General features: G+C 43.5%; 1 protein-coding gene across 1 annotated transcript in view; it reads right to left on the bottom strand.

Annotated features, from left to right (window-relative positions):
- The window catches only part of COQ7 (coenzyme Q7, hydroxylase), a 67774-nt gene that overhangs the window by 9726 nt on the left and 36809 nt on the right, over window positions 1-21239 (bottom strand). Inside the window, exons 3-4 of the mRNA XM_085628850.1 lie at window positions 14988-15102; window positions 3617-3756 (exon numbers count right to left, since the gene is read on the bottom strand). Of these exons, the coding sequence (XP_085484976.1) occupies window positions 3617-3756; window positions 14988-15102 (255 nt within the window). The remainder of the gene's footprint in view (window positions 1-3616; window positions 3757-14987; window positions 15103-21239) is intronic.

The following is a 21239-nucleotide window of genomic DNA, read 5'->3' as shown; positions in this document are numbered from 1 at the left end:
TCTTTGATTATGCTAGGGCGCCTTCCATAAAAGGGTTTGAATACAAGCAATTCCCTTAAGTTGCTACGTTTCCACAGATCTGCAAACTGGGGCTGAAGATAGTGGTAAACAACAGTTCCAGGGTTGGAATGCCCTTTGGAGTCTGTGCAAACGTACTAACTTGCATGTTTTAAGGGTTTTCACCAACTCTTCTCTAATCTTTTACCATACTGAGAAAGGTTGGAAATTTACTCCTGACAATGGCAGACATAAAACTTCTTAAAGGGTTGGGGAAAAGTGGTTGGAGGCAAAGTGAACTTGCAAACACTTTTCACAGTTCAAAAATATTTTCTAGGAGTACTATTTCTTGGCCTACTTCTGTAAAGTCTTGTGAATTCACGAAAGCCGGATAACTGCACTTAATGCAAGGACACGGGTGCACCTTTGAAACTTTATTTAATAATTGGGCCCACTAATTAGGTCTGGTGTTAACTATGAACTTTTGTGCTTATTAAAATTCTCTCCCTCTCTGTCTATCGGCTATATTCACTGTGAGTGACAGCATTCTGTTCGGTTTCGTTTTGTTTAGTGCCAGGAACTTCTGTGGCAAAATGTGCTTCTTGAGACCAAAACTATTTTTGCTTTTGCCAATGTTTGTTATAATGGTGAGGGCCCGGCAGCTCTCACACCGATAAGGTTTAACAAAACCCATGCCAAAACAAGTCACGCATTGACAAAACCAAAAGGCTGACTAACAATTTCAGACCTATTGGCTTTACCGTTTCTTGCTTATTTTTATGTTTCCCATAATCTTATTAAAACTGGTTACATTGATTTTCCAATATGAATATTTTGGGGAAATACCAGCACACATCAACACATTTTACTAAATGATGCTGCAAAGATATGGTACCTACATTTTACAGTAGTTCAGCAAAAAGTTTTTGCATTTTTTGTGTGAACATTTTAGTTTGAAAGCAAAGAATCATAAATATTGCTTTCAAGCTTCTGCAAATATTTCCATTGCATCAGAGAGCATTCCGGGAGCATTATACATAGCCTCATATTGCTAAACATTAAAAACGCTTGTACACATTTTTATACTGGAACCACTGTCAGCAGTGCAGTCTGAGCTTACAACATTTGCTTAGAGCGCTCACCCTAATAATAAAGGCTTTGCATTAATGAACCATAAATACAATTTTGAACAGCATTAATACATGGACACAAATATGACCTTAACTGCAGGCAATGCCTTTCCCTGATCCATAATGTGGTACTGTAAACTGGCAGCCAAAGGATTTGTGCTGTAAGGGGTTAGGCCTACTTGTCCCAAGGACAAAATACACATGAAAACGTGTTGCCCTTGACCCCAAACAATATGTCCCGGGCGTGGGGCTATAGGAATTCCACATCCCTGTACCCTCTAGGATTTGGGAGTCGAGAACGGGTTCTCTATTGTTTTCAACCCATGTGAGACTCTAGGCTTTTTTCAAAGCTGAAAAGAAAACTCCAACACATCACCAACAGACATATTTTGCCTGAAGCAATTTGAAAATATGGGAACCTGAATCCACTTCTTTCAAAAGGGATGACTACTTCCTTGGTACATAAAATGATTATCACGTCTTCTATTAAGTCCATGGAACCTCTGCTGAGGAAACCCTCTTCCTTATTACTCCCACAATCTGCAGAAGCTTTTAGCTGAGAGGAGAGAAGTGAGCCATTTAACAACAACCAGTGCAAGCCCGAATGTCCAGGATCAGGATGCCCGAAGATGGTACCATCACATACCATCATTGGGATCAAGGCTGGAATTTCCCTCAATCCTAAAGGTACTGGATGCACCAAAACCACTCCAGAGGGGTGGGAGTTGTTTTTTTAAAAAAAAACTTCTTTCAAAAACGATACCAATGTAAGCAAACTCTAGTTCCACAACTGGTCACCCCTTCCTTGTCTACGTTTGCCTGAAGGAGATCTAAGGCACTTGTAGAAGAGCACCATTTGGAGGAATTAAAAAGGTGTATGCATTCCCTTGAAAGTTTACATTCATCAGGGTGGACAACAAAGGTGGGGTGTTAAAGCATCACAGTGGGTATTCTTTGGGTTTAAGGGTTGATTGTACTCTCAGCTTTATTGAGATCTTAGGAGAGGAGTCAGTAAAGAAATTCCATGGGGTGGAACTAGGTATGTAGACCTGTTCGAGCTGGGACAGAAGACAGGGCCGAACACCAAAATAAAAGTGGCCCATAATAGCGAATCAGATAGCTAATGTTTGCAAATCAGGGACATTTTGAACTTGTAAAGACACGCTGTATAGGTGTGTTGCAAGCTATGGTAGACTGCATGGATTTGAATTTGCTGTATGTAATGTTTGTTTTAACATCAAGGAAATCAAGTGGAAAAACCCACCAGCAGACTATAAAACAGGGCCACATACTGTCCCCAAAAAACTACCCACATACTGACCTGTCAGATCAGCCTGTCGTGCACTGCCTGATTACCCTAAAGGCCAGTCCTACCCTGTATGTAAAAACTAAATTCTTCGCGACTTGGAGAAATCCACTGTTCAACCTCATACAGGTGGGTCAAATAGTGAATGGTAAAGGCTCTTCTGCACCTATCCGTTGATGCAGGCAGAGATGAGGGGGCACTAGGGACATGGTGGGATTCGGTAACAGGCAGAACAGTGGGCATTTACCCGTAAAGACTAGGAATGGTCTTCTGGGTAATTTACTTATACACATATTTTAATATGGAATTCAATAACCACCACTGAAGACTTTGATTCTAAACCGCACAAACAGATTTTCTCCTATAAATTCTAGAGGGATGATTATCTGACTTTTCATATGAAGCGATATTTTATGTCTTATCAATGTCACGTCTACAGTACGAATCGAATGGGGTGTTTCATAGAGTACTGCAGAGATAGACATTGTGCTGGTAAGCGTTTGAGTAGCTTATTACAGGAATCAGATTCTTTAAACCTAGTAAACTACAGCTCTGTAATATGGTTAGGTGTACTTCCAATCCCACAGCGGGTGTCGAGGCATGCAGACTTAGAAATACACTACATTTTTGTATTTCATATTAAAAGCAAAACAGCCATATTGCTAAATCCTTTTGTAAAAAAGAGTCTATGGTAATTACAAAGGTTCTCCCAATTTATAAAGAACAAGTTACCTACGTGTCTCTACAGAAGTGCAGTAAAAAAAAAATATATTTTTAATTATTTTTGTTTAGGTGTTCAATTACTTCCAATGGAAATAGTGTTTATTTCAACCCAAGAGATACATTCACAGGCTAACAACATCTTAATCAATCATTAACAAATACCTTAAGAGAGTACTTGTAAATGCAAAAGTGTAAAAATTATCATAATATATATCTAGCAAAATTATATAAAGCAATGAAAACCAGACTATTGCAAAAAATAAAAAATAACAACTCAAGGTCGTTGAATAAGACACAGACTTCCTTAAGACATTCTCTACATTATTTTATGATGTAATGACATTAAAAAAGCTTAACACCACTTTCTAGATTGGTCAGGATGAAATTTATAAAAAAAATAGTAACTAAGTATTTGGTAATGATGTAAAACAATATAAACAACAGTCTGTAGTTTCAATACCTGTAATAATTCTTTGAATTTTTCAGGGTCCTCCTCCATAAGAGTTCGGATTTGATTGTTGTAGTGTTCTGATATACTCGCTTCCACTGCTACAGTGCAAGCCATTGCTCCCGCTTTGCCAAGTAAAGCTGTGCCAGCACCTGGACAATGGACAAAATGGGACTTTTATATATTTGCTTTTTTCATCATGTTTCATCGAAGAACAATAAATGATACCATTGTGAAGTTCTAGAACACAAACATTAAGGAAAGCATAAGGAAAAAAGGAACATTACCTATAAACATCTGACCACATTATGATCCGATCAATTGTTTATTTTCTAATCTTGGCGTTTTGTTAAATATGTTTCTGCTGGTTTTGGACTGGTCTAGGATCATCTCCTACTTTATCTATACCCTACCATTGCATTTATTAAAGAATAAGGGAGGGACCCTGCTTTTCCCTTTATGATGCATCCTCTGATATTCTCACCATCACAAATTTTATGCCTGTCCCAAAGTCTTGTGATGTCTGACATCGAAATGATTTAAGGCAGAAGTTCACCAGTTTTCTCTGGTAGAGTTAAAAGAAAATTTTTACCCACTACTTCATCATCAAACCACTCCTTCAGTTCTTTCAGCTAGGTGGTCACTGAAGATGCCATCCTAGAAATCCATTTCATTGCTATTAATGTCTTGGTTATCAACAAAACATGGTCGATACATTGGTTTATCTCCATTCTTTTCTTACATCTGAAAATAACACCCAGCAGACATACCTTGGGATCATTCAGGTTCTCCTTATCCGTCAACGTGGATACCACATGACAATCCTACACAGCCACAGACCACATGATAAAAGTTAATACCTTTACACTCCGTGGACAGTCATCTCCATCCCCAATATTAGTTTTACCTCGGTGCTTTGGGATTAAGTAAACTTGATGTAAATAATTACATTTGATACATACAATTAAACATTCCTAGATACTCGCTCACCTCCCATTCCACGGGCACCACTTCCCTATGCAAGTCTCCCGTCCATTTATCTCAGTGTGTCCAATCAGCAGGTCTTAGTGGCTTCTCTTAGTATCGAGTATAATAAGGTGATCATCTTCTTGCATTGATCTCATCTGTCGATGGCTCAAGGTGCAGCACCTGGCTCGTGGGATTTGACGCCCTGACCATGTAGATGCATGTTATTGTTTGTTCTTTGGGGACTCCATTTTGGCACCTCATATTCGCTGCTGATGTTCTAAATGTGCTTCCCTCACCTGCCTAGCATAGATCCTCTTTCTGGAAACTATTCATGACAGAATACAATCCTACCCCTTTTGGCCAGCGGTTACATCTAGGTAAATACAAGATGAGCAAATCTGGAGCACATGAAACCATTTTAATTATCATCTTTAGATACATGAACCAGTAATATTGGGCCAAAATGTAACAGTCTAAAGTGCTTGGTTTCCTGTGGTGCTTCTCAAATAACCCCTCTTGAAATGACTCTGGACCCATACCCATTAAAATCAGTTGGTGTTCTGACAACTTCCCCTGTGCCACCCATTGTAGCTGTGCAGCTAAGTAATAAAATTCAAATTTGGGGCATCCCAGGCCTTTTTCCCTGGTCATTATTTGGAGATTGTGCAAAGCCAACTTCCTATGGCTGACCCTTGACATTAACTGAGTCAGCTTCTGTGGGTATACCCAGAGTGGGTGGAGGGCCTGCAAAGGCAAATACTTTGTCTGATATGGACATGATGTCAGCCCGACTTGGTAAAATAGTGTCAGACTCCCTGGAACCCATTTTATCCCGGCTGGCCCGTATAGAGGAACAGCTTGACCATTTGCTGTTGACAATGGGGAGCGCGGTTGCAAAGTGGTTTCAATGAAAGATGTTCTCTGGGTAAAGGCCCAATAGAGAGGGGAGAAAATGTTACCCTTGGTGCTCCCAAGAGTGGGAGGACAGCTCTAGACGGTCTTATGGCCAGTGGTGTAGAGGCCAATATATCAGATCCCCACTGGTATAGGGTCAATCGCATAGATCCTGAAATAGCGCAGCTAACTCAGGCAAGTGGGCAAGAGAGGTCATCAGGGAAAAAAGGGAAGAAAGGGAACCTAACCCCCTGACCCCTGAAAGACACCGTAGAGGGAGCATAGAGAATAAGAAAAGGCTGAATATGGGCACAGAGTCATCTAGGCAGGTTGAAAATGCCAGATTAAACCTCCCCCTGGAGTGTACCCCCTACACGTTGATCCTGACAGGGGTGCCACATGTCCCACCAGGTCACCACGAAAGCTGCCAGAGCCTCATTAATAAATCTGTTCACTGATGTACCAGTAAAATACAGCCCCAGGTAAACTGGCGCAAGCACATCATAATGGCAAGGAGGGTAAGCTGGTTGGGGAAAACACAAAAAGAAAAAAGGTGATAATTGTGTGGTCCTGAATTTTAACAATGAGAGGTGGGTGGACTTCGCCCTATGTCATCATAGAGACTCCCCTTTGGAGCAGATACAGGCACCCCCTTTGTTTTTTTTTACCCTCCCCATCAAGGGGGCATTATGCCTCGCCAGCGCCTTCAGAATAGAAACGCCCCCCCCCCCCTCCTCCCCCCCGGCTCCCCGTATGGTTTCATCCCAACCGCTTTGAGGCTCTGGTCTAACAGAAATTGATTGATTGCCCTCGGACCCATATAGTTCAAATAAGATGTTAATGACAGGAGGGATAACCAGGTACATCCATCATCCAGTTGACAGAATAGAAGGGAATAGGCTGGGGACAAAACACTTGGATCACCAAATACATAAACCACCTGATACTTTTACTAGCAACAAGGAGTTGGAGACTGGGGATGTTTCAACTAGCTCCTCAATCCTACCTAATTTAGGAATGCGGGGGTCTGGCTTAAACTCCACTATTGTTTGCTACAGGGAGGATAAAGGTATTAGACCGCACAAAACCCGTCCTTTTAGAATTCTCTCCTGGAACATTGCAGGTATCCACCCGAAATTAGAGGATGAAATGTGGTTAAAGTGTGTGAACACTTTTGATATAATCTGTACCCAGGAAACATGGTCTAGGGAGAATATTGAAGTAGATGGCTACTGCTCCCTTAATGTACATGCAATTGCCTCACCTGCAGGGAGAGCGAAGGGAGGACTGGCGACACTGATCTCCCTTGAATACGGGTCTATCCAAGCAAAGTCTGTTATAAATTCAGCCTGGTATCAACTGATTTTGATTTTTAATTCGTTTCAGGTCAAGACACTTTTAATTAACTGGTACTACAATGTTTTTGATTCAAATAGATGTGATATTATTGTAAATCTTAAGGAGGAAATTGATAAGATCTGGGAGAAGTGGCAGCCTCTGTGTATATATTGGGTGGGGAATTTCAACTGCTCCTAATGCCAGCATAGCCCAAGTAGTGTGTGTGGGTTAACGGACACTGAGGGTCAACCACGAACACATTTTATACACACGCCACAGGGAGACGCCTTAAATAATATCATTGTGAATGACTTGCTTTTTGTTGACACCTTGGTCAGTAACACAGAAATTCAATATCCTACCTTTATGGGCAGAGGAAGGGAAAGCGTTATTGACTTTGTTAATATCCAGAAAACCTGTCTCCCTGGTGGATAGTTTTGAAGTAGAGCCCAACAATGCAAGCGATCATAACCCCCTCACTGCCTCCCTACATGTAACCGCCCAGGAGGAGGGAGATGGCCGCCACCTCAAGTATAACCCAAATTAAGGGAGGAGAATGAAATGGAACAAGATAAATCCCCTCCAATTTGAGGAGAGTACTATCAGAGCAAATTTAAGCTCCATTTTGAAATGCTTAGACCATGATTCCCCCCACCCCGGAAACGATTATACAGGGATTCCAGGAAATTTGCAGGGAAGTGTCCCGAAACTTGACGAACCCAAAAATAATAAGGGAAACTAGGGGTGCTAAATGGTTCAACACCGAGTGCACAAGGGCCCAAAAGGATTTAAAGAAGGCATTACACACAAGCCCTTGAGATACTACCTTAATCAAGTACGCAAGACAGACTTACAGGAGAATAGTTGCTCAGAGGAAGCAAGAACTGTGAAAGCTGGCCTGGGCGAACTTAGAGAGAGCAAGCGCCCTAAAAGACTCTAGGAGTTTTTGGGAGGTAATAAACCGCCCGTTATTCTCCAACAATGCAAGGGGAATGGACTCACTAATTCCCGGGAAAGTGTGGGTATCGCACTATACAAATATATTTAACCCGAAGGTCATCACTAGCCAGGAAATAAGTCAAGATGTCTCATTAAATCCAGTTATTGCACTCCATCTGAGCTCTTCCCTATCAGTCAGTGAGGTGAGGACGCCCTCAGTAAAAGGTATACAACTTAAAGCTGCAGGGCCTGATGGGGGTACCCCTTGATTTATTTTAAAGCAATATCCAACTCTGGGCACCCCTCCTGACAAATGTTTTTAGAGCAGCAATAACTGGTCCCATCCCAACATCATGGAAAGAGGCCATAGAGGTACCCGTTTACAAAAAGGGAAACAAGGAAGACCCAGCCTGTTATAAGCCTATTTCCCTAATGTTGGGAGGGTCATTTTAGCGCGACTCGAAACCTGGGCTGATTCTACTGGCCTAATATCCCAAACTCAATATGGATTTAGAAGAGGCAGGGGGGACAAATGAACAGTGCCTCAACTTGGCCTTGATTATGGGCAAGTTCATGAACTTGTCCAGTGCGTTCGACACGGTCAATAGGGGAAAACTGTGGTCCATGATGGGAGAAATGGGTTTCGAGGAACCTCTCATTACCCTCCTGCGTAGGTTACATGCGTACACTATGGTAGCCATACGATTTGGCCCGGGGGGGAGAGAGGACTGGACTCATTGTTTCTACAGAGGGAGTGCGACAGGGGTGCATACTGGCCCCCTTCCTCTTCCTCGTGTACACAAACAGCCTAGAAGCAGCCTTAATAGGTCAGGAACTAGATTTCCCGAGTTGGAGGCAAGCCGATCCCATTGCTGTCATATGCGGACGACACGGTTTTAATGGCTTTAACTGCAAATAGCCTACAGAAGTCCCTGAATGTTTTTAACGATTTTATACTAGCTTTGGACCTAAAAGTAAATTTGACTAAATCTTACATTATGGTTTATGGTCCAAGTCAAACTAGATCTAGGAAATTTACTGTAAAGGGCAAGACAATCAATAAGGTCTCTAATTTTACTTACCTTGGGAATGTTTTTAATATTAAACTGAACTGGGACTCCCTTATTACATCTAGGGTCCGGAACACTAGTCTGGCAGTGGACGGCCTTTTCCGCTTCGCATGTAAATTAGGCCATAAGTCAGTAGCGGAATTGATCACTTTATATAAATTGAAATGCTTATCCATCGCTACCTACGGGGCTGGAGTATGGGGAGATCATAAAAGCTCTCAACTGCAAATATTAGAAAACCAGTTTAAAAAAGATTATTGATGATCCCAAAAAGGGCCTCCACAGCATTCTGTCACTCCGAGGTAGGGATAGATTTTATCACAGATCGGATTAATATTGCCCCACTGATTCTTTGGGCCGAAGTCTGTCTGTCAGAAGATTTAACGCTCACAAGGGAAATTATCAAGGATTGTATGATGCTGCACAATGCCGAGGCCATTCCATGGCTTTGCTATGTGAAAGGAAAATGTAATGAAATAGGCCAAGGGCATTATTATGATAATCCTGCTAGCATCGATACAAACATAAAATTGATCATAAAAGACGCATATTTTGTTGAACTTGAGAACCACCGGTGGCAACCAGGACTGCATTCTCACCTGGACCGGCCCCTTTTACAACAGCAATTTTATTTGGCTTTTACCACAAATGTGCAGCACAGATATTGACTAGGTTTCGGCTTTGCACATTGCACTTTTTAGCGGCCTTTCCCAAACAGGCTGGATGGTGCAATAACCTCACCCCTTGCCCTTGTGATAGTTCAGCTCATCAAAGCACGCTGCACTTTACCCTTTTCTGTGCACTTTACAAAGAGCCAAGGTCACGGCTCCTTATATCACTCTTAAGAGAAACTCGCCCCTGTAATCACCAGGATAGTTTTAATCTCTTATGCTCCTTGTCCACCAAAGTTATTTGCACTGCAGGATTATATTTTATTAGAACTGCACTTTTAATAAGGAAACGGTATGAAATGTAAACAAAATGAGTGCTCTTCATTTTAGAAACTTGAATGTTTAATTTTCTTTTTAAACTGTTGAGTATTTGAATCAAGTGACCTATCAATGTACAAATTGAACATGTAAATTCTATTCATTTGGTATGTATGTTATACTTTTATGGTACCTTGTGAACAGAATATAGTTATTCTTGACTGTGTCAGCAGGGAATGAATCTCTAATCTATCTATTGGGGTTGGGGGGGGTTTAACAATCACTGGTATATTCACAAAAAAAGTCTTTTCAGACAGACATCCTCCCTATAACAAACAATGGCAACCTTTTCCAGAATCCCACTGAGCTGATAGTGACACTACAGCCCTGGATATATTACCATCTTTGCAACAATTCTTTATTCAGTATTTCATATATACAGTATTATTACAAGATGTGGACATATTAGCACCTGATAACAACTCTTTTATAACCTTCAAGCTTATAAAACAGACATATAGGAAAACAAAGTTAGAACTGAAAATTAGGATTCACAATCTTGATCAATTTTAATTACAACCAGGTCTCAGTGGTTTAAAGCGGATAAGGCCCGGAATGTAAGAACAAAAGGGCATATACAGGGAGTAGATCGTAAGGCCTGGGTCATTCACCTCATGCCTCTAGGTTTGTGGTGGTAATGGCATGGATATTGCACAGTTTGGAAGTGTGTTACTGGCACACTCACCTACCTTTCAATTAAGGTTGCCCACTAGAGAATGTATCCTGCAGGGACAGAGGAGGACCCGTTCTACCGCCAAGTGCGTCGACCTCCGTGAGAGGGTCTTCAATGGTGTCCTCCCGTAACTAGCCACAGAGGACTTCTACGATTAAAGAGATGCTGAACAATAACTGGTGGCCCAATGGAGAGCGCAGGGAAGATGCTGGTGGGGGACAAAGCTGCCTTACTAGACCTCACCTCACCTGTCATGAACGGGGACATCAGGCACTCTTCCAAGATATGAGGAAGGATATTGCGGCCATTCTCACCACTTTTACCAAAGCCCCCAAGGAGCTCAATCAGTCAGTGAAGAGAGTGGAGACCTGTATTAACACAGTGGAAGGAGCGGTGGCGCAGTGGGATCAGGAGCATGACAAGCAGGCCGAAACAGTCAATGCACTGGAAACTCACCTGCAAACCCTATCCAACGCCTTGGAGGAGTATGAAAACCACGCTTGCCGAAATAACATTCAGATCCGGGGCAGGAGTACAACAATCCCGAATTACTAGTTCGAAAGCCACGTGTGAGCCCTGTTCCACCATATCCTTCACAACACTACAGACCAAGATCTCACCCTAGACCGCACACATTGGGCTTCTCCTCCTCCCAGCAGCTAAACCACCTTGCTCTGGATGTTGTAACCAGGGTCCACTCTTATCAGGTCAGGGAAGCAATAATAAAAGCAGCCAGGACCTTGGACTCTAAAACATTTCAGGTAATACAGTCACACTCTTCCAAGACATCTCTGTTCAAACTTAAACTGAACAATGCATATACGAGTGATATCCTTTGAGTTGCTATTGGGGCTGGCGGGGCCTCCAGAGCCTTCTCTGGATTTGCCTCTTCCTCCTAGTCTGCAAACTTTCTTTCGACCATTATGTGATGTTTTCTTTTCTTGTTCATAATGTCAGTCTTTTCTGTTTGGTTGATTCTCCCACTTTTTAGGTTATTGTATATCCCATGTTTTTTCCAGGCTGTATGCACTTTTTAGCGAACATGACAGGACTGTGGTGCATTTGCGAGGTGTGGTTGGTTGCACAACCCAGATTCAGGCCGCTCGCATGCTTAGTGCTGTTTGCGCTGTTGAGACTTTGCCCTCCCCCCACTAGATTATGTGTCATCTCAATATATTTTCATTAAACTTACAGGGGCTAAACTCCCCAATGAGAAGAAAGGCGCTCCTAAAATGACTCCACACTAAAGAGGTGGACATAGCCATGATCCAAGAGATGCCCCACCTACAGCTGGATGCCAGATGGCTCCATTCCTACTGATACCCACTTCAAGTGCATGCTTCAAGTCACACTAAAACTAAGGGAGTGGCCCTCTTGTTTGAACACGGCCTACCTATCACTCTGGATCGAACATATGTGGATAAAGAGGGTATGGTTCCCAGTGCAAGAGCCCGTATGGGCAAATGCCACTTCACTTTTCTCTCCATTTATGGTCTCAATGAACGCAAAAACAAGTTTTACGATTCATTGCTTCCACAAATAGCATGCTTTGCTATGGCCGATCTAGTCATCGAAGGTGATTTTAAAACGGTCCTGAACCCATAGGTTGACCATTCGGTGGTACGCTATAACACAAATCCGGTTCCTTCATCCCTATCCCAATGGATGCTAGACTTACTCTTACTAGATATATAGAGAGAGACCCATGGAGGGAGAGGGATTACACCTTCTATTCCAATGTACAAAACACATACACAAATTGACCTCTTTCTCGTCTCCCAATCTCTTCAGTCGTGCACTCTCTCAGCCACCACTGGTACCCAGACCGTGTCCGATCACTCCCTGGTATTGCTCCTGCTAGATGTGATCGCCCTTCCTCAACAAATAACACCCCCCCCCCCCACCCCCACCCCCATGGTAAGTCAACAAATTTGCTTTTTACGACACGGCATTGAGAGACTTTATACAAGAATTTCCATGGATCCCACACTCTTCCAAGAGCTGGAGGACCTCATCACACCAGACAAAGTGAGAGCAGCCATACTACAACTGAAAGTTAATAAGGCCCCGGGTTTTTATTGTCATTTTACAATGTGTGCTGCGAACTACTCGCGGAACCTCCATCTAGGGACTATAACTCCTTCCTGCAGACCAAAATGGTGACACCAACCATGTTGAAATCAACGGTTACCCTACTGTTGAAACCAGGGAGGGGTTCCTTGGTCCGCTCATCGGCCCATTGCATTACTCAACTTCGATGTAGAAATCTTCACTTCTATTTTTGTTTTGCAGCAACATGCAGTTTGGCCATTGCTGCTACTGTCAGTCAGTATTTATACAGAACAGACAGCCTAGGGATAATGCCAGACTGGGAGTAATGTTATCGACGTGGCAGAGCATACACGAACAACAAATGTCCTTCTCTCACTTGACGCTGGAAAGGCTTTCGATCGGATGGTCTGGCAGTTCCTAGAGTCAGTCCTTTCGAGCACCGGGCTGGGTTCTCATATGCTGACTTACCTGCTCAAAAATTATATAGCCCGAGGTCTCGCCTCAAGATCTATCTCTCTGCTCGATATCTCAACACAGAGGAATCATACAAGACTGTCCTCTATCGCCGCTTATCTTCGAGCTAACTATGGAGCCGCTGATATACGGCCTAGAGTCTAATCCAGAGATTAAAAGGATGGAGGCAGACGGTGAACAGCATAAGCTAGCTCTTAGTAGATATTTTGTGCTTCCTCACATGCCCTGCCATGTCCCTTTCACTCGTATTGAGTAAGTTGCAATGATTTGAAGCACACTTGGGCGTTAGTCTTAATTATGTGAAGTCCATAGGCATAGGAGTGGCAGACTCCACTGCAGTGTCTAATCGCTAATGACCGCATCAGGTTTCTTGTGGGATGCTTCTTCCCCGATTAACCTGGGAATCTAGCTCATGAATTCCACCCACACTTTATATGCTACTACTATGCCACCTGTGCTAGAAGCGCTCCACAAAGATTTAGATCAATGGGGGAGGCTCGAGATCTCATGGCCCAGACACATTATTAGCATTAAAATGAACTACCTTCCCCAATTACTTTAGGTCACTCACACACTGGTCCTATGGATACCCACTGAGACCACACTTCAAACTCAGAAACAGGTACTCAAGTTTGTATGGTACAATTCCACATCAAAAGTACCAAGGAAGACTTCACAGACCCATAGCAGATGGAGGTTTGGGGTTCCCCAATACAGAATATTACATTCACGCCGCTCAACTCCAGTCAGCCTCGGACTGGCACTGTCTTCCCTACACTAAACCTTGGGTGCTCCTTGAGCAGGGTTGTTAGCCCAGCCCCTTAAACTGCGTCCTGTGGATGAGACCCTGGGATCATTTTCCGGCCCCACACATGACCCTCTAGGTTTCAGCCACCCCCCTGAGGCACATGGACAAAATCAACTGCACCAGCCTGCTACAATGTACCTGTCCCTAATCTCCCCATCACACGGAATCCGCGTGTTCCATCCGGGAATGATTTTGAAGATTGGAGAGGGGGAGTGCCCCCGCTTTTGGGTGACCTGCATCCAGACAGGGTCACACTTGACAGGCATGCATGTAGACAACTCTTCTAGCTATCCGACGCAGACGAGTTCTGCCTCACCCAACTTCTTCAGCGAACAAACAGAGAAACGGTCAAAGAAAAGGGAAACGGGGCTAAACAAAATGCTTGAGCAATTGTTCACCCATAGTTGTCTGGAGAAAGGTATTACGTGCTTATATACAGCCCTTTGTGTCCTTTCACATCCACATAACCACACATCAGTCACACTGGGAGCGTGACCTTGAGACACCAATACCGGATTAAATCTGGCAGCGACTTTGGATACAGGTGGCTGCGACATTTATCTGCCTTCAACACAAAACTAACAGTAACAAAATACTCACTAGGTGGTACTTTACCAGAGTATGCATCAATACTATGACTGGGGCTCTGACCTTAGCTGGAGAGGTTGTGGGGAGCGGAGCACATATTTCCATATCTGGTTGCAGTGTGCGCTGGTAAAGCGGTTCTGGAGTGAGGTACTCCAACAGATTGGCCTGATTTGCTCAGTGATTCTGCCATTGGACCCACTGGTGTTGCTGTTGATTGGGGTAGGGTAAAACTCGGTTTACTCCAACACAGCACCTTACACTGTGGTGGACCAAGGTGTGGCACATTTATGCTATGGAACAGCTAACTGCACTACTTAACAATGAGATGTTTATGTTTAAAAAGATTTGGCTACTGTTTAAAACTTATGTCAAACGAGGCAGGAACCAATTGACTCCTGCGGCCATCATGGCTGACGTCTTTCAGCATGCTAGCCCGGGAGGACGTTTGTCCTTGGCCAATGCAAATGAGCCAAGAGACAGTGGACAGCTCTGCCCCATTACAGGTCCACAGGTGACGTAATGAGGAATACAACCGATTTAAACAGGTATACAAAGAAAACATTTCTCTTGCATCAAAAGAAAAACTCACCTAACATGAAGCCGGCAACATTCCAAACAGGCAGCAAGAACGTTGGCCGAACACGATGAGCAATCATTAATTCATTAAATTTTGTCAAGTGTTCTTTCTCTTGATCCCACATTTGCTGAAAAATACATTATACAAATGAATAGCAGGAAGAAACCTTAGTTGTCAGCAAATTTTGAGCATCTTACATCGCAAGCGGTTATGACATCAATTCAACAATACCAGTCAATGGCGTATCAAGGATGGTTACATTATGTCATTGGTGATGTGTCTAATTTCACATGCACGGACTAATCATACCGTCTGGTTCCTACTGCATGTAATATAATGCAAAACAGACCTGCAAGATGGGCTTTTGTTTATTGAGGGTATTTCTATAACACTGACCTGTCCCAAGTGTGCAGTGGAACACTGTACAGCCATAAGAAAGCACACCCTGCGTGCACGGATTACAGGTGACATTTACATAGCTCACAGGAAATACACATATATGGTGAGATGTTAAGGGACAGATATGGGGGTTATGCTCAGTTCAGATGAGGCAGGAAGATGAAGATATGAATTTACAGAATTTCACTAAAACTTAAAATAAAGTGAGAAAATCTGCTGTGGGGAAGAAGCTCGGTCTATATATATTCTTATGGCATATGCTGAAGTCCCCTTCCATGTATTTTGTTTCAGAGCCTTTTGAATTACAAGTCCAACAAGGGAGGTGCAATAGGCATCATGACCACCACTAGAGATGAAGCTACTTGCAATGCTATCTTGTTTGTTTGTGTGAATGACCATATATACAATGAGGCAAACAATTACCAGGGTGCAAGAAGGCAGGGGAAGCAAACTGAGTTCTCTTAGGTTCGGGTGATATATTGAGCTTTCTTACAAAGATTTTCATTAGCACAATGTCTGTAGATTTTTAAACCAAATGGACAATGGTGTACAGAAACACAAACATCATACTTTCTTGATGTGCCATGCCCCAGCATCAATTACATCGCGATTACATGCATATTATAGCATTTGATAATATTCCAGAACTGGTATACTTCTATTAAGATATGAAACACAACAAAAATGAATAGAGTCACACTCAGTGTGGTTGGCTGTATGAAGATACATACATATAATTTGATTATACCACAATGTTATTGTAATGGTACGCCCCAAAAAATCTTCCATTTTAGTTTACAACGGAAAAAAAATATTTCCCTAGATCAAGCGCAAAAATATTCCCACCTACCAACCTGCACCCTTGCATATCGCAGACAGCGATGCAAGCGCCACTAGGCCAATGTGCTGGTGAGGATTTTAAATGAACATCCTCGTTGGAAATAAGCATGAGCCACCACATATAACTGCATCTACTAAGTTGTACATCAGTGCCAGCAGAGCGGATTTTTCCTGCAATCTGCAAAAAGCAGGAGTCACATGAAGACACTTTGCTCCACACTGGTGCAGAGTTCAAGCCACCTCAAGAGACAAACAAGAGTAGCATATGGAATACCGACTGGTAGCACAATCTAATAAGGAGCGCCAGTCAGCAGACAGCCCACCAGGGAGTAGTGGGTGGGACTGAATCCACTGTTACCACTGCAAGAGGACACCTAATAAGGCACACTGGGTTCGACCTAGATATGAGAGCAGATGTTAAGTTGCGACAGCATCTCTGAGTGGTAAAGCTAGATCAGTGTGGCCTGGAGCACCACCTCTTTCTGATGAGGGCAGCTGCAGCTACTCTTGAGGCTATATCATGATCCTTTCTGTGCCTTTCCGCAAGTGTAGGAACCAAACACCCATCCCACTTGATATTGCAATTTTGTTGAAGAGAACTGGTCTCTTTCAATGAAATAAAATTTGTTGAAGATGTCCCATGGCCTCCGGTCCGGTGCCTCTGCACAGAAGGGGTTTACGTTATGCTGTCTGAAGTCGTATCAGGCTCAATGAATCCCCATCAGGAGAGCCAAAGTCACTTAGGCTAACAGATGAAGCTTATCCAACACCAGCAAATCAAACACAAGGTTAGACACAAAACACACCCCTCACCTGTGCATGAAGTAAAAAGTAGCACAACCAACATCTGCTGTAAAGGAGGGCTTTAGGGAACTAGGCGCAACTGAAGTGGCTGCCCTATATAAGTATGACATCCGATTTCTCATGAGATAGGGGCTTGAGCAAAGGTGAAAGGAGTTGCTGTAAGATACTTGTGGAAGACAGGAGGCTCCTAATAGACTATTATATAAAAATAATTGGTGATTTTCGACATTTTTCTTGTTTCGGACGTTATCGTTTTAGGGAACTGTCTTTAAAGAAGTGCATTACATATATTTTCCAAAGATCACCTTGGGAATAGCCACTATCTCAGTGCATCAGCACTGGGATTCGGACAGGGTAGATTATTTTCTCTGTTAACTCAGTGCTCAGGCTGCAGTGTGTGAGGCATACCCTTGACTGTGACCCTTGAGACGCTGTCATCGGGGGCGGCTGGTGAAGTTCGAAAGTGGTGAGGCATAAAATGACCCAGACACGTATGACTATGACCTGGTTTATATGACTGGTTATATGGCTGGTTTATATGACTATATGATTTGGGGGGCTTGTACCCAGTAGTGACTACAATATAAATGAAGGAGAGTGTTTACATAAAGAAAATATTTGTAAAAACTGATACTATACACTATCATTGGAAACTACACAATTAATTTTCTTTTCTTCTTTTTGAGTATGCTATTGTTTTTGCATAGGAATTTTTTATCAAGGTATGTGAACAGTCATGTTTTTAAGGGATATTGGGACACCAACATTAGTAAAAAGAAATAACAGAATTTAAAGAAAAAACGCCCACTTGCCCGCAGCATCGGGGATCCATTGCGCGAGCACCACAGGGAGAGGAGCGAGGACTCCAACTCCCAGAAGCCTCAACGCCACCATCAGCAGCATCGCGCCAGGAGGTGCATAAATCATCGCGCTGGCTCCCGCAGCGCGGGACCTCAGGAAAATACCTCTGTGTTTGGGCCAGCCAAAATGCCCACTTGCCCGCAGTATCGGGGATCCATAGCGCGAGCACCACACGGAGAAGGGAGAGGAGCGAGGACTCCAACTCCCAGAGGCCTCGACGCCACCGTCAGCAGCATCGCGCCAGGAGGCGCATTAATCATCGCGCCGGCCCTTGCCCGTCATTGGCCGGAAGAGGCAGGGCTGGGCCACCCCCTTGAATTTGTTGTTGTCAACGCTAAGCAAGGTACTGTAACACTTTGGCCTTTTTCCTACGACGCTGACGGTAGACACTTGACAATATATTAATCTTGACCTGCTGATTTTTATGGTGTTTGCCCTCTTTGTGTTACATGGGACTAGACTTTTGCTTTTCACTTTGATCCATTGGCCTGTATTCCTTGTTTCCTAGCACTCTTTGTGGGGGAATATACAATTATCTACTGTCTGACCCGATAATAGTGTGGACACTCACTAACATTACCATCGGTGATACCTGGCTAATCAACATGGGGAAGCGGAAAACTATGGAAGGTGCTGGGGAAAGTGGGGTAGGCAGGCCTACTAAAGGGAAATGGGCTAGGAAGTCTCTCAAACATCCGGGCAGTAACTGTGTACTCGATAGGATAGTTACTCGAATACACGAGTGCGAAGAAATCCTGGAGGGTAATCAATCAATACCCCAAACTCATGGGGGTTTGGATGCTAGATCCCCCTCAAGCTTGAGAACAGCCCGCCCCCTTGCTATCCCATTAATGTTTCAAAAGTTACCATCTAAAAGGAAGGCAGTTCCCCCTGTCCAAGGTACATCTAAAGCTCCCATCACTCCCCCTGCCAACATTAGTACTAATGTATCTCAAGATGCTCATGAACAAGAACCTACTATCCCTTGCTCAAACAGATTTTTACCTCTTCCGGCAACTGGGGACGAACATATTTACAACTCTGCGCAGCCACTGCACTATTGGGGCATGTAGTACAGCAAGCCAAATTGAACCCACATATACTGCCCTTGCCATAAACGCATTAAGAACAGAGACTGACACACTGAAAAGAATGATTGAGGATCTCACAACCCTAGTTACAACTATAGCAAGGAAGGTCGCGCCCTGCAAGGAAAATGTTACCCTTGTGCAATGTCACTGCTCACAGCCCACCAATATGGCCGGATGCTTCTGCATAGGATCCAGACATGGATCGGGGAAGGGGATATTCTTTCTCAGTTCCAGGCAGGCTTCAGAACAAAGACCGGGACAATGGACCAAGTATTTAGATTCCTTCTAATTTATTGGAAGGTTGTGGTGCTAGGCAAAGGCAGTCTTTACTTAGCATTTATTGATTTGAAGACTGTCTTTGACCTGGTTCCTAGATCCAGGCTATGGGACACGCTTGGAGGAATGAGTATACCCCACTTTGTTCTTAACTTACTAGTTCGGCTGCACGAGGGGAACTTTGCCCAGGTTAGGTGGGGAGACCAGGGCCAACTAACTGAGCGCATCGCAGTCAAGAGAGGATTAAGACAGGAATGCGTTCTGGCACCAACCCTGTTCTCCCTATACGTGAATGGAGTAGTGTACTTTCTCTTGGAGGAGCCGGCAGACTCACCTACCCTAGGGGGGAAAAGATACCAACCTTGTTGTTCACGGATGACACGTTGTTGATATTTAAGACCCCAGCAGGGCTACAGTGCTTAATTGACAGATTACATCTTTTTTGCGAAAATCAGTGTCTGATCATAAACGCCAGTAAAACCAAATCCATGGTTTTTTAATCCCCACAGGGCATGCAGGAGTGGCCCACTACTAGGTGGGACTCCCCTTGAAAAGATCGATACCTTTGACTACCTAGGCGTAAGATTCTCTGATAAAATGTCATGGAGACCCCACCTAGGTAAGATGTTGATGGTTCACACGCGCACGGCAGGAGCAATAGCAAAAGAACATCGCCTTTCCCAAACTAGGCCTGTAGCTCCAGCCCTTCAGATATAAGACACTAAGGAGGTCAGCGCTGCCCTTTACGGAGCTGAAGTTTGGGGATTTGAGAAACTAGACGAGCTTTGCAGATCAGAATATAAATTCTTAAGAGCTCTAGTAACAGGACCAAAATACATTCCCCTCACCCTGCTACTAATGGATATGGGCAGGCGATTGATAAGCGACATAGCTAGGCTGCGCCCCTCATTGTTCTGGGCCCGCATTAGGATGACCCCTGAGCTTTCTCCTTACGCAGAGGCCCTTACTGAGGTTTTTAGCCTTGACACACCGGGGGTGAGGAGCGGGGGGGGGGGGGTGAATAGGCTGAATACGAGATAGCAAAAAGATGCTATCTGTAATTGGGCTTTCTGGATGCTGGGCCAGTCAGGAACCCCCAAGGAGGGAGGAACTTAAACACCTGTATTGGGAATGGGTGGACCAACGAGAGATCAGTAGGTCCAATGTGGGCAAATTGACAACTAAATCCTACTCACACAAGCAAAGTAGATATTATGAGCCTTACCTTGACTTAATCAAAGTACCTGGAGATAGAACACTCTACATGCATCTCAGGTATGGCTCTCTTCCAGTGGGTGAAGTGACAGCAAAATGGTCCACAAACAACGGAAAAGATTGCCCTAGCTGCAAAGCCCCTGTGGAAAGCATTGCCCACTTACTGTTTGCTTGCCCGGCGTATAAAACACCACGGAAAAACTGGCTGAGCCCGCTTGGTCGGCAGCTAGGCACACGGGCCCATCATGTTGCACTCCGTATTCTTAAGTCAGACTCTAGACCTCTTTCATCTTGCTGTGTAGCAAAGTACTTGGGTCAAGCTTGGCTGATACGGCGGAAAGCACTTTCAAGGAAGATGTAGCTCCCGTTGTACAGACGATTGCTAGGACTGTAAAGTCACAATAGCACTGCCGTACAAACTATCATGCACAAGCACTTTTTTTTTACATATTGGTAATTATCCCGAGCAAAATGAATGAATGAATGAATGAATGAATGAATGAATGAAGATGTTTTTATATAGCGCATGGCTACCCGGAGGCATCCCATGAAAGTCTCTTCATGTATTACACTATAAAATGGTGAATTATTACTTGTTTTTAACTTGATTTTAGGACGATTAAGATTTATTACTGTACCTCTTTTTTATCTATACTCATTTTTATGGCTATGTTAACATTGCTTTAAGATGCTTTTATGACTTTTATGTCGAAATAAAGCTTGTGATGATGATTAGAAAACTTTAGGAGCTGTGGCTATTCTCAATTAAGTTTGGCGA

This window comes from Triturus cristatus, chromosome 10 (assembly GCF_964204655.1).
Source record: "Triturus cristatus chromosome 10, aTriCri1.1, whole genome shotgun sequence".
In the NCBI taxonomy this organism is placed as follows: Eukaryota; Metazoa; Chordata; class Amphibia; order Caudata; family Salamandridae; genus Triturus; species Triturus cristatus.
The sequence above is the reverse complement of the archived record's forward strand: the minus strand, read 5'-3'. Positions and strand labels throughout refer to the sequence as shown.